At 38.6% G+C, this 12,660-nt stretch overlaps 1 protein-coding gene across 6 annotated transcripts in view; it reads left to right on the top strand.

The window, feature by feature from the left end:
* The window catches only part of LOC110048688 (inverted formin-2-like), a 37,374-nt gene that overhangs the window by 6,476 nt on the left and 18,238 nt on the right, over positions 1-12,660 (top strand). Inside the window, exon 1 of one of the 6 annotated variants that reach the window (XM_089273289.1) lies at positions 1,452-2,218. The exons of 3 other annotated variants lie outside the window; for them this stretch is intronic. In XM_089273289.1, coding sequence (XP_089129415.1) covers positions 1,810-2,218 — 409 coding nt within the window. In that variant the 5' untranslated portion in view covers positions 1,452-1,809. Of the gene's footprint in view, positions 1-1,451; positions 2,219-7,403; positions 8,035-11,568; positions 12,128-12,660 lie in introns of those variants that run through there. 2 more of the 6 variants (XM_089273293.1, XM_089273294.1) reach the window with 2 other exon arrangements.

Here is a 12,660-nt window from a genome sequence, read left to right on the forward strand (position 1 = left end):
TGTGAAGTGTTTTCTATGGCAAAGTATCATTAAAAGTTAAACTTCGATGTCAAAGAAAAATCAAGACAATGAGTGTTTGCCAGTTTCAATGGATTTGGTAAATAGCTTGAGATGTTTGCGTGATGTTAAGATAATTTCATGCAGCTGAAAGCCAAATGAAGTGGACCCTTCTCAACATGCAAATTTCTGACTGATCTACGGCTGAATATAACGACTTCGGCTATGAAACACATATTCTCTAGAAAGTCTATTTATGGCTATGAAAGTGACATTTTCTTGAACTGTTTCTGTTTTTTTGTTTTACTTATTTTCCCCATGCGTAAGAGCATCGTGCCTGACATGTGATTGGATGAGAACCTTATGAACGAGGCGATGTGAAATATATTGTACATATTATCAGTTCAAGATAATTAGCGATGATTGATGAAAAATAATTTTAGTTTTCCCGGTACAGTATCGTTGCAATCCAGGACTTTCCGTCGATAGATCTAAAACTATAAAAATTTTGGCCTGAGGGAAAGATAGACTAAGATAACATCTATTCGAAGGTTTTGTCGATGTGCACACTCGAACTTAAGCGATCTGACTGTTTTGTACAAAAGGCGCTGCCCGTTGAGTCTATTAAGACGGACTAACGCTTCAGTAATTTACAAATTGACAAACAATGGATTCGCCTCAACCTCCCACATACTGCCATGTGCATAGAATTAATTACGTTAATTCGTGTTGTTTGTTTAAGTCGATGATTGAAAGAAAACAACGTGCTCGTTTCTCAAAGAGGTGACAGAAAGACACATTCTCTTTAATTATATGGCTCGAAGCAGCTTTTCTCTTTTGTTTACTGAACCTTAGAGAATCATAATTATTAGGAAATGAATATGTAACTTTTAGCGTGCCCTCGCCATCAACATTTGCATGCGGTCATCGCTTTCATCAGGTCACGCGATCCATTGGAAATTGAAGGGTGTTAGCTTCCGCCGGAAATGGTTCATTTGTAGATGTCTGAGTAGCCTCCACAGATCGGGCCCAACAATCACAGAAGGTCCTAGAATTGTTTTCTGAAGCGCTAGTTATAACTTACAATGAAGGGTAAAATGTCATACAACGTTCTTTGTAAAGGTTGACAGGTCTTCAGAACCAATCGCATGTACTTGAATCTCTGCTTCATATTTCACAACGTGTGCATCATCTTGAACTAAGTAGAAGTCAAGCAGTTGAGGTTTGAATTCGACTTTCGTGTGACGGTCAGCTCCCCTTAGAAATTTAAATCTCACTCTTCAGAGGGTCGTGTTTAAAACACGAATTTCGAAATGACGAAATGGCACTACGGGTAAAAGTCAATGTGGGATACGGATGTCTATGAGGGTTAACCCTCACAATTATTGAGCCGGTCAGTGATATTTGCGGCTAACCTCAGCGCCATTTCGTCATTTCGCCACTTCGCCCCCTTCAAAGCACCGTAGGCGATCTTTTTTTTTTTGCATCTTCAGAGGTTATCGACTACCCCTGTTAACCCAAGGGCGCCATGTTTCTACAGTCATTCGATTTATTCGAGAGACTTCCTGAAATCTCAGTCACGATTGATACGTTACTGTGAAAGAAACCTTCAATGCCGACAGTTTTATAATTTTAAAATTGCACCGGAATTGCACCCATAAATGTAACGAAATTCTGATTGGTCAGGTCTTCAATAGGTTTGAACGTGATCGAATAGCGAGGGTTGCATATTAAGTATAAAAGACTATCTGTTAGTGGGGAGATTAGAACCACAGTACGGAAATAGTAAACTTTACCGTTCTCTGCTAAGACATGGAAAATTCAGGCTGGCAAAGAATTCGAAAGTCGCCTATTTTCCAGCAAAATGTCTTTGTTGATTCACACGAACAAGCTAAAGGACAGTTCAGCAGCATCGAGCCAGAACTTTGCGTCAGTCTTCTTCGTATACCGTCGTTGAAGAACTTTTCCGCGCTTCATCCCAAACTCTCGAAATGTTCCAGCCAGTGGATAACAGAGTTCCTCGACCTTGGAGGGTTAGATGTGTTAATGAACGCGTTAGAGATTCTCTCGGTTCGTTTGTCAGCTCAAAATTACCACATCGCCTTCATGGATGCTTTTGTGGCGCTCGAGTGCGTTCAGTGCATTAAAGCAGTACTGAACTCTCAAGCTGGCGTGTTTTACTTCCTGTCATCTCCAGATCTCGTCTGTCAGCTAGTTTATGGTAAGGATTTCTTTTCTATAAGATTATTTGTGCTTGCTTAAGCTTTACTGCAGCTAGAAGCTCTTTATATAAACCAGAAATGTGTGCCTCGGGGTGTGATCTCAGTGAACTTGTTGCATGTCAGAGAGTTCAGTTTGCACATGTTTTAATTTCCACTTGTACAAGGAGATTTTCGTTTCATATTATTGTCGATGCTAGTGTGCTGTTAAGTGAGAAATCGTTTGAAAGTGTCTCTATTGTGTTTTCTACTCAGCTGTGTTATAAATAGCATTGCTCATGTGGGAATTCACGGTTTGTATAAAATGCTCCATTGATCATGACTCCTACGATCATGTTCTTTTGGTCAAAACTAAACACGAGACACTCCAGAACAAAGCAATCATCATTTGAACCCCTAAATGAACGATCTGATCTGCCGAATTCAAAGCAGAAAGGAGCTGAAATAATATAAATGTTTACCGTTAAAATCGTTTGTTTATTTTTATAAGTGTGGTATTTCGTGTCCCCGGGTTTTCAATTGGGACGTTTACCGGAAACTGGAATCACGATTACAAGTAATATTTCAGATTATACCGCAGCAAGGTTTGAATTTCCATTCTATCATTTTGAGCCAGTTTCGAGAAAAACGAATCTCTTTTCTTTTACAAGGTTTTGTTAATCAATTTTTTTTACGGAAGAGGGATTTACGTGACCGACCAAACTATTATAAGCCTTCCGGAAAGTGAGCCCGCGTTCTTTCCTGAGGTGAAAAGCGGACAGAAAAGCGGACACCGCGAGAAACAGTCGTTGACCACGTGGAAAATCGGATGACAAGGTCCATGCCCATCCTATTCATAGCTTTAGGAGAATTCCACAATTAAAGCGATATTTTTCAAAAGACCCTAACCCTGAAGCATTATTATATGACCTTAGTTTTACGCTAATACATACTTTTGGTCACACATGCCAAAAATGCAATCAAATTAATTCGAGCCGGGAGCTGCGCACGGGCGGCTTGGTAATGACGACAGCCCTTATACTGACTGGACTGACCTGGATCTGTCAGACCTGTCAGTTACGCGCGATCGCGATCGCCACGCGTGTGTGTGACACTTCCACGCTTGTGTTGCGCGTAGCTGAAGAACCCTCATTTTTCAGCTGTTGTATTACCTGAAGATCTCTTTGTGGTCTAACACAAAGCTCATCTTCCCCAAATCCCGCAATACTTTTATTACGTTTTCTCGGCATGCTACCCACTAATAGACTCGGGTGGTGAGAGGCAACAACGTGAAACAATTGTTCTAGAGCCCGGTACCTAAGAATGAGGCCATTGCACGGCCAACCGCTCTGAACTCATCGCGCAGTTAGACTAAATGTGATTCAAGAATTTATCAAAATCGTTATCTTTAAAACACTGCATTTTACTGAATTTTAACTTCTTTTAGATTTAATTCTCAAAGAATGAACGCCAAACTGTACGCTTAACGCCAACTGTTTTGGAGAAAAGAAGGATTATTGACCTACCGCCCAAAATGCCACTCGCTAAACTTTAGCTGGTTTTTTTTAAAAAGGCACTTTATGTGCCAGCTGCAATTTTAATGACTTATTTGAATATGGAACAAAAAACTATTAAAAATTCCCCTAGGTGTCACCTGAAATCCGCTTTCATTTTTTCGCATGCGAAACTTTCTGTTGGCTTTTATCGTCAAAACAGGCCGACCTGAGGTGCTGTAAGCCTACTTTGTTGCCATGGACAATGTAATGATTGGCATTTTAATGTTCTGTGCCCCAGGGGGCACCAAAACTACCTGTGAAATGTATTCCGTTTAAAATTCGTCGAAAATGTCGAGATTTACCGTTAAAAACAAATGGTCGTCTTTAAAGAGGCGACTATCCGATGGAGACCAAGGGTTTTTGCTCTCGAGCGAAGTCTCCCCGGAATTTTGTGTTCGTTTGTTGCGATTTCCGTCTGTTCAAACCTACTGTGGGATCCATAGCAAGTTGAAGGACTCTTCGAGGGATTGGATGCTTCAATTTCTTGAGAACAACGGAATGGAGGTTTTGCTTGACGCTTTGGAAAAATTAGGCTCGTTGAAGTTGTTCTTCGATGCGGCGGTTATGCTTTTGGAATGTGCGTCTTGCATCAAGACGGTCATGAACTCGAAAACTGGTCTTGATTTCATGGTGGGAAATCGCGACTTTACACGAAGACTTGGCAGAGGTAACGTCAATTTCTTGAAAATTTAATTTACCTAGTGTCGTTATGACTGTAGTGGAGTCAACCTTGAATTAAAAATTGTATACGAATCGAGAGGAGATTTTATTTTTGCTGGTAGTGCTTCAGTTCTGTGATACGTAGAGAGAGGAAACAATTGATGATATTTTTTAGTTAATTCCAAAGCCGGGTACGAGAAAGTTTGCGAGCAGTGTATATCACCTATAAGTTTTATTTTCATATATTAGACAAAAGTTTTCACAGTTCATACCGTATTGTCACAGGTTTTCTGCAACTTCCCACAGTTTCGAGAACAAGCACCCCTCTTTATTGCAAACTGCAAACATACGTTTAATACAAAATAAAACCCAGGCCATAGGCCGCTTCAATTTTGTGCACGCAATGATATTTTGGATTTCTGAACAAACTAAGGCTTCTGTGTATTTATTTATTCCTTCCAAAAAAAATTAATTAACTTAAATCTTAGTATTGATCAAAATTCAATTTCTCCATACAATATTAGTACAAAACCAAGCAGACAGGTAACAGGATCAGAGACAGTCATCGATAAAGAAATATTATCCTGATCCAACGCTAAATTCTTCCAACTGGAGTAATAACAAATGTACTGAAAGCAGTAAGGGGAATCTAAACTTCGAGCAAGGGAATGGACGAGTGCAATAGTAACGTTATAAAGGTGTTTGGCTTAATTAAACAAACAAGAAGATCTCGTTATCACACTGACAGATTATTTTAATATTAACGGGTGAATTGATGGTTGTTTTTTCTGGTCTTAAGCCCGGTTTCACTAAAATAATATGACTTTCTTTGATGTTGAATTCAAATTATTTTGCAGTAACAAAATAATTTCAGCTTTTCTGGCAATAACACCCGACGAATAGGACTATTATTTTTAAATCACCTGTCTTTGAAAAACCTGCTTTCCAAAAGTGATATTGCACTGAGGCAGAATGCATGAAAAATTTATTGTATGGACAAAATGTGGTTTAAGAGTGGGTGCTTAAATTAAGTTCTTATCTAAAAAAAAACAACAGAAAATCATACTACGAAAGCCAATTGTAAAAGATCTCGTTTTGGAATGCCGAGGGTAGAATTCGTGAGAATTTTATTTATTTTTAAACATCTCCTGCGCAAACGAATTCATAACATGATTGTGACAGTTAGTGAAATAAAATGAAGGGATAATAAGATATTCTACTTAGAGTAAAGAGTTTCTATACTGAACGGTCAACATCCTTATCAACAAGAGATCTTGCAAAGAAATTTTGTTTTAGGAGAAGTCTGCTTTCTTTAATCATTTGTTTGTCATTTCGAAAAGATAAGAAAAGCTTTTTAAGTGTAGGTATCTAAACATGCAATTGCAAATTTTTGCAATGGAACGCTTCGCCATATTAGTCCTCATTATTAAGGCCGAAGTTTTCGCAGTGCCGAAGTCGGGCGTAACTTGTCAAAAACGGTAATACGTTTTAGTGGACGAATTGTTTACCTGACGATACCAACAACACAGACGAGAGGTACAAAATAAACAAATTACAGAAACGGTTTTGGTTTTAGTACGGACAGAATCTTGTAAATTTTATACTGAATCCATTTAAGAGCGAACATTTGCAGCACTGTCCAAAAACATAACGCAACAGAGAAGAACGCATTTCCCGGTATAGTCAATCGAACCCAATCGAACCGTATTTCAATCGAACTCAATCGAACTAAATCGAACTAAAGTTCGGCAATCAAACCAAATCTAGACTGCTGGCAGTCTGTTTTGCTCTCGAAATTCAGCAGGGGCTATGAGGAATGACACTTTAGCGTAAAGGGGAATGGGACGAGACATAAGCGCGGCACGCCTTCTTCCCCACTCGGCCACTGCCATACTGTCCTTTTATTTTGCGTTCGCGACGACTGAACATTCGTCTAAGTGGCCCTAAGAGAAAAAACCGGCTGCCAGCAGACTAAACCAAATCGGACTCACTCAAAAATAATTGGACAATCGAACTAAATCGAACTTTTGATTTCTGAACTCTTGATTTTTTGTAAAACTGGTGTTGAAAATCAATAACAAGTTTTTCGAGGCTCGAGTTACTTGGTAACTCAAGTTACTCAAGTTCTGTGTGTCTGTATGTCTGTCTCTCGTTGTTAGGGACACACATACATAAATTTATTTATGCTAGAGTTGATGAGGCTGATTGGGCATCGAGAATACTTAACTATCAACGTAAAATATTTCTTTATTTCCTTCGTTTGTATTCACAGCAAATAAACTTTTGTCAACGATTTGTTTCCACCGATGGCCAAAGCAGGATGTAGCATTTCTTGCGTCACTTCCGGTGTTTTGCCCAGGCATAAGCTCTTGACTTCTTCCGGTAGAGGGTCACACAAGAGAACCCTCTTATGTTGTGCAAATATCCTTAGCACAAATATATAGTTTTAAGCTGTAAATTCATAGAAGACAGCACGACATAGAGGCAGAGGTTAATGAGTTGTCTAATTTTGCTGATAGTTTTTGTATTATTTTTCACAGTTTCTCGATAAGAGGTAATTCTAGACGTTTAGTTCCAGATAATTTCTTCCCTTTCTCTGCACCTCAATCGATCGGAATTTGAACAGATTTGTACCTCTTTGTCTGCTCATTTCATGAAAAAACAACTCGAGGCAGGCGCGGATCTATACTGGTTTCCAACGTTTTTACAGAAATCGGTCAGATTTTTCAGAATTACTCAGATGGACTTTAGGGGTAAAAAAATTCCAGAACGTTTCCTAAGGGAGCGTGGCCCCTCTAGGAGGCACTCTTTGTATCAGTCACCATTTATCCTAGATCCGCCGCTGTAAGGAAAGAGTCAGGAAACGGTACCGTTAGAATATCATTGAATGACAGGCACATTTTAACGTTGGATATTAACCATCCTCACAGCTTATTAAAAGCAAATAAACATTTCTCAAGGGATTTCAGCGCGATTCCCACGGCTTAAATTTGTAAACATTCTCAAAACATGAATTATCTCGGCTTTTGTTCGAGTGGTCCGTTATAAAGTCGCTGGCAACCTTTGTTCCCTCTATCGTGTCAAGAATCTTCGAGTGTCTGCGCACTTCGGAGCCCAGCACTTGTGTTTCGTGCAAGGCCGGCTAAATAATAGTTTCTCTGGCCCGCACGTCATACAAGCGCACACAACCTGCCTCATTTGTCATCGCAGTCCCAAGTCGCAGTTTCTGCGCGGAACTAAAATGGCTCTGAACGCGTCGAGATCAAAATGGCGAAGGATTTCTGATCAAAACGACGTCTCTTCAGTTGTAAGCGGCCTCATAGCAGATGCTGACCCAGAATTGTGTGTTAAGTTACTGAAAACACCGTCGCTGAAGAATTTTTCTGGCATCCGTCCGCGACTCGAAAAGGCAAGCAAGGAATGGCTAAGTGAATTTCTTAATCTCGGCGGATTCGACTGTTTATTCGATGGTCTAACGTCGCTATCATCTAGAAATGGACTGAAGTTCACAGAAGCTCTTGAGCAAATCGAGTGTGTGAGATGTATAAAAGCAGTTATGAATTCGTCGGTTGGGTTGGAAGTTATGACCGCGAACAACGAGTTAACTAGATCACTGGTTAAAGGTAAGCGACTTGAAACTTACAGCAATAGTCTTGGGCCCGGTTTACAGATTCCGTCGAGTATTTTCATGTTGTGTAAACAATGTTCGCGGCTGTTAAATGTGTTTGACATCAAAAGCACACCGAAATTTGAATCTGGTTAAAATAAGTTCTTGTCTTAACCGTAAAATGAAGTGGGCTTCTAATTATTGAAAAGTTCCATAGTAAAATAATATCTGGAAATATAATGATTTCAGCCATTGAATAACACATTTCGCGTGGTTTGTACGGTACTGTTTGTAATATCACCTGATCCAGTGAATACTGCTGTTGTTGACCTAGGATTAAGCAAAAATGAATCAAATTTGCATACGCAACTTATCGTTTATTTAGTTTTCTACCCACATTAAATTAAACTTTTGCCAAGTCGTATAACTGTAACGTTGTTGATCTTGACCATTTTCGTAGATTTAGCTAACAATATGGTTGTTTTAAAATTGTTCCACGTTGGTTAATTATTTTATTTCCCGCCTCTTTGCTTGTTGTTTACGGCGGGGCAGGTGTTAAAATGTGAATATTGTTTTGGACAAATGCTTTTTATAATTCTCTCTCTCTCTCTCTCTCTCTCTCTCTTTCGAAAGTGAAAGAGAAATGTAGAATAGTCACAAAATTACTCTGTATAAAATTTATTCTAAACGCAAACAACATCAAAAAGCCTGCGCCTAATTCTCTTATATCAATATATGTACTGCCCGGTAACGTTATATTCAATGAAATACCTCGCTCGCGCGGTATTGGTCCGGAACTTCGCGAAAGAAAAACGAAAATTTGACAATCAGAAGGAGATCTGTCAAGTTTGGAATCAAGGGGGTTAAAGATCAGCCCTTTTCTTACAATTACTGCAGGAAAAAACATTTCGTGTGGACGTTTCTTATGGAAATTTTGTTCTTGAAATTTTTAGCAAGGGCGATATGATTGATGTGAAAGAGATATAATTTCGCGCGTGCTTGTTTATTTCGTAGTCGTTCCCTTGGAAGCAGATATTCTATTGACTATAAAGATTAAAAAAGTCGTTTTAGTTTTAACGAAATGAAATATGGGTCCATTACTAAGTTACTATTGAATTACTATCTATATGCTTGTCACATTACCGCATACATGCATAATAATAGTACTGTCGACAGCTTCATAACACAGCCAGACAGAAAAGTCCATTTTAAATATTTAAAAATTGCTTGTTCTTCACGGGAGAACTCTAAAAACCTGTCATAGAATTGATAGCATTTTTAAAGCCATTTTATTGACGCCTCCCTCGACGAACCAACTTTAGAATTCGTTTCAGCATCAGTTTAATTAAAAACGAGATAATGGTGCTCTCCCAGCTCATATCCTAAAAATGTGTTCTCGCTATCGCGGTTTCAGTTTGTTTTCTTCAAGTTCAGAAAGAAATAAGGTTGAAGAACCATTTAAATAAGTCCTGAATCTAGTTTCAGTCTTATTTTATGTTTTCGATTTAGTTTATTTTGACGTGTTCGCGTCGGCCAAGGAATGCAATAATTAAAGGCAAAAGGAAAAATGTAAAATTTGAGTGCTTGAAACAATACTGGCCGATATGATAACAAATGAGCTTTGTGTTGCCATTTGCAAAGAGATTGACTGGACTTGTTTGCGTGATAACAAATCCACCAAGACACCCTGCAAGCAAAACCTTCTGTAAAGGACGTTCACAGTCAATTCTCGCAGCAAAACACATTTCCTGATTCAACTAGACGATGTAATCCTTATGAAACGAATGGGTCGCCCTTACCGCTACAACTTGCGCTGGTCAAAAAGGAAAGAGAAGTTTCGATGTGCTATGGTTTAAATTATATCGTAGTTTAGTTGTATCGAGGCACAGCACTTGTTCCTAGCTATTGTGTGTTGAGCTGAATAGAAAACAGCACTGTATTTTGACATCAGAAAGATATGAAAATGAGTGCGTGAGGATAAAAGCCAAACGATCGTGTTGTGGAAAATAGGCTTCGCGTAGACAACTGCTTCCACAGTTGTTCAGAGTTATTCTCAATGTGTTCAGAAGCTGCCTGGGTTTCTGTTACATGTATGGAAACAAAGCCAAAGTATTTTTTATGTTCCATTTAAAAAATAACCCGTTTTCTTTTCCGGTCTGTGCCAATCTTTCTAAAGTAATTTTACAAAAATCGCTTTAAGAATGAGAGCTTATTTTCGGATTGAGTTTCAATGGGCCATTAACAAGAGATTAGCATACGGCTTCTAACATACCCTTTGTTTTTTTTAAAGATTTTACTCTAAAGTAAAGCTCAAACTATTAACTTGTTTGTTTTAAAGAGTTCTGTTAGAATCAAGTGATCAGTGCAACAAACGTTTCTAATGAAGATGATGAATGGGTTTTGAAACGCCTTTGTCCGTGTCTTGCGTGAATTATATTGTGTACGGCATTTGTATACTGTCTTTATAAAATTTCGCAGAATGGGCAAAATCCCTTAGTTTCCCTTGCAATATCTTGTAAATTTTGTTGTCTAGTACCAAACCAACTAATCAAAAGACGAACATTGGGGGTAAAAATACGTTGGAAATGTTGCTGCAATTTACGATGTATTCGTGTTAGCCGGTCGAGGGTTCGACAATAGCACGAAAGCATTAACTGATGCAAATTGCAACATTACTTTTTTCGCGGCCCTCTCTTCCCAGCGCTCCGGCACCAACCTACTGTCAAAAGCAGTCATTACTTTCGACAATTTTAGAATCTTTTTACGGTTGCCTTCATTTGCAAAACTTTACCGTCTACGCCAGGGGGAGGAAGTTAAAAATCATTAATTTAGTCAATGGTGTTTCCTATATAAGACATCCATAGTGTGCTGTTAAAATGTCATTTCAAAAATATTGAAATTTTTTTCTTCAAATTAATCTCAGTAGTTGGGCGAAGGGCGACAAATTACAAGACAACAGTCGTTATTTCGCAACTGCACGAAATAAATGCTTTCTATTTGAAATAAATAATTACGTATTATGCGACATACCCGTGTTCAAATCATTTCAAAAGTCTAAAGTTGGAACCCCACAGAATGCATGCTTTTAAAATGTTCGTAGTTTCAAAGACTTGAAATTCATCAAAATAAGACGCTGTATATCAAAAGAATAATTCCTTCCTTTATTTTTAAATAATCTCCATATCTTTAAGTCAACAAAACGGAGACATTCAAGTCAGTTGGGGTGGCTCATTTACTATTCTGCTGTAATTACAATTTGGGTCTTTTACTGTAAAAGCACTGGCTAAATGATTAACAAACCATTCAATTTGCGACGTCTGCAAACGATTGTTTGCACTTTATTTTAAAAATTCTGTCTCGCGTCTCGATAACTTGGACGGAGTCCATTCATCCGCCAACGAACCGAATTTTTTTTTGCGGGCATCAAGATTATCGAACATCGTTTCGAGGCAAGGGTTGCGTGGCAAGTTTTAATCATTCCGAGTATATTTATTGCTACAAGGGCCGATGACATGTCATATCAACACGAGAGACTTTGTTAACGTTGTTAATTGTTACGGAGGAACTAGTAAGTCTTATAAAATCTATAGCATTCTTGGAGGTGGTTAATGACTTTGAAAGGGTTTTTTTCGCTGACCGCAAACGGGTTGTTGATATATTTTGGTTGGTTGCGGCAACTTTATTGCTCGCTGTTCCAACTCCGTTATCAGTGATGGCCAATGTTAAAGTGGCGAAGAGGTGGACTGTAGTTCGCCAGCAGTTCAACTACACCACTGATGGAAAACAAATCGAGAACTTTTCCATTTCCACCGATGTCTCGGCCGAGCTTTGCGTTCGACTGCTCAGTTCCTCGTGTCTACGAAATTTCTCGGGACTCAAGACAAAACTTCAAACAAGCTCCCCGGAATGGATCGCGGAATTTCTCTCTGAAGGTGGTATGGAAGTGCTCTTTCAAGCTTTGGAAAGATTAAGTCGAGGTGGAAGAATGGCGTTTGTCGAGGCGTTTCTGCAACTTGAATGTGTTAATTGCATCAAAGCAGTCATGAATTCTAAACAAGGGCTCGATTCAATGGTACAAAACAGCACTTTAGTAAGGAACCTTGTTGAAGGTTAGCTTTCATGTTATATTCCTCAATGAAGAATGTTTATATATTTTTAATAAGAAACACAAGGTTATTTTGCCAACAAATTACTCGCAAGCGGATCTTCGATTTCTGTTAGGTAGGGTGTTTCTTTTGTGTCGTGGATACATGACTTTGTGAATCTCACGTGATGAGGGGCCATCTTGTAAAGAGTGATTAATTTACAGAACAGACTTTCTGCGAAGCATCATAACTTTTCTCATTTACAGTAATATTGTTGCGTCTACAAAACTCGTAAATTATTTCCATAACATGAGGGAAGAAAGACGTTTTTTTTTCTTGATATAAATGTCTCCGTTTTCCAAAACATGTCAGAAATTTTCCCTCGCTTGGTAATTAACCAGTTTTTATTGACTTTGGGTTGAAAACACTTGACAAATTTCAAATTTGTTCTCACGCAGTGAAAGAAATGAGAAGCACATAATTAAAGTTTTGTTTCAGCGAGTGTTTTATCATTGAGAACTTGTAAAAGGAATTGAAACCCTTGGCGAAAACGCGGG

The sequence above is a fragment of the Orbicella faveolata genome, unplaced genomic scaffold (genome assembly GCF_042242905.1).
Source record: "Orbicella faveolata isolate gen_17 unplaced genomic scaffold, um_ofav_v1 contig_35, whole genome shotgun sequence".
Classification (NCBI taxonomy): Eukaryota; Metazoa; Cnidaria; class Anthozoa; order Scleractinia; family Merulinidae; genus Orbicella; species Orbicella faveolata.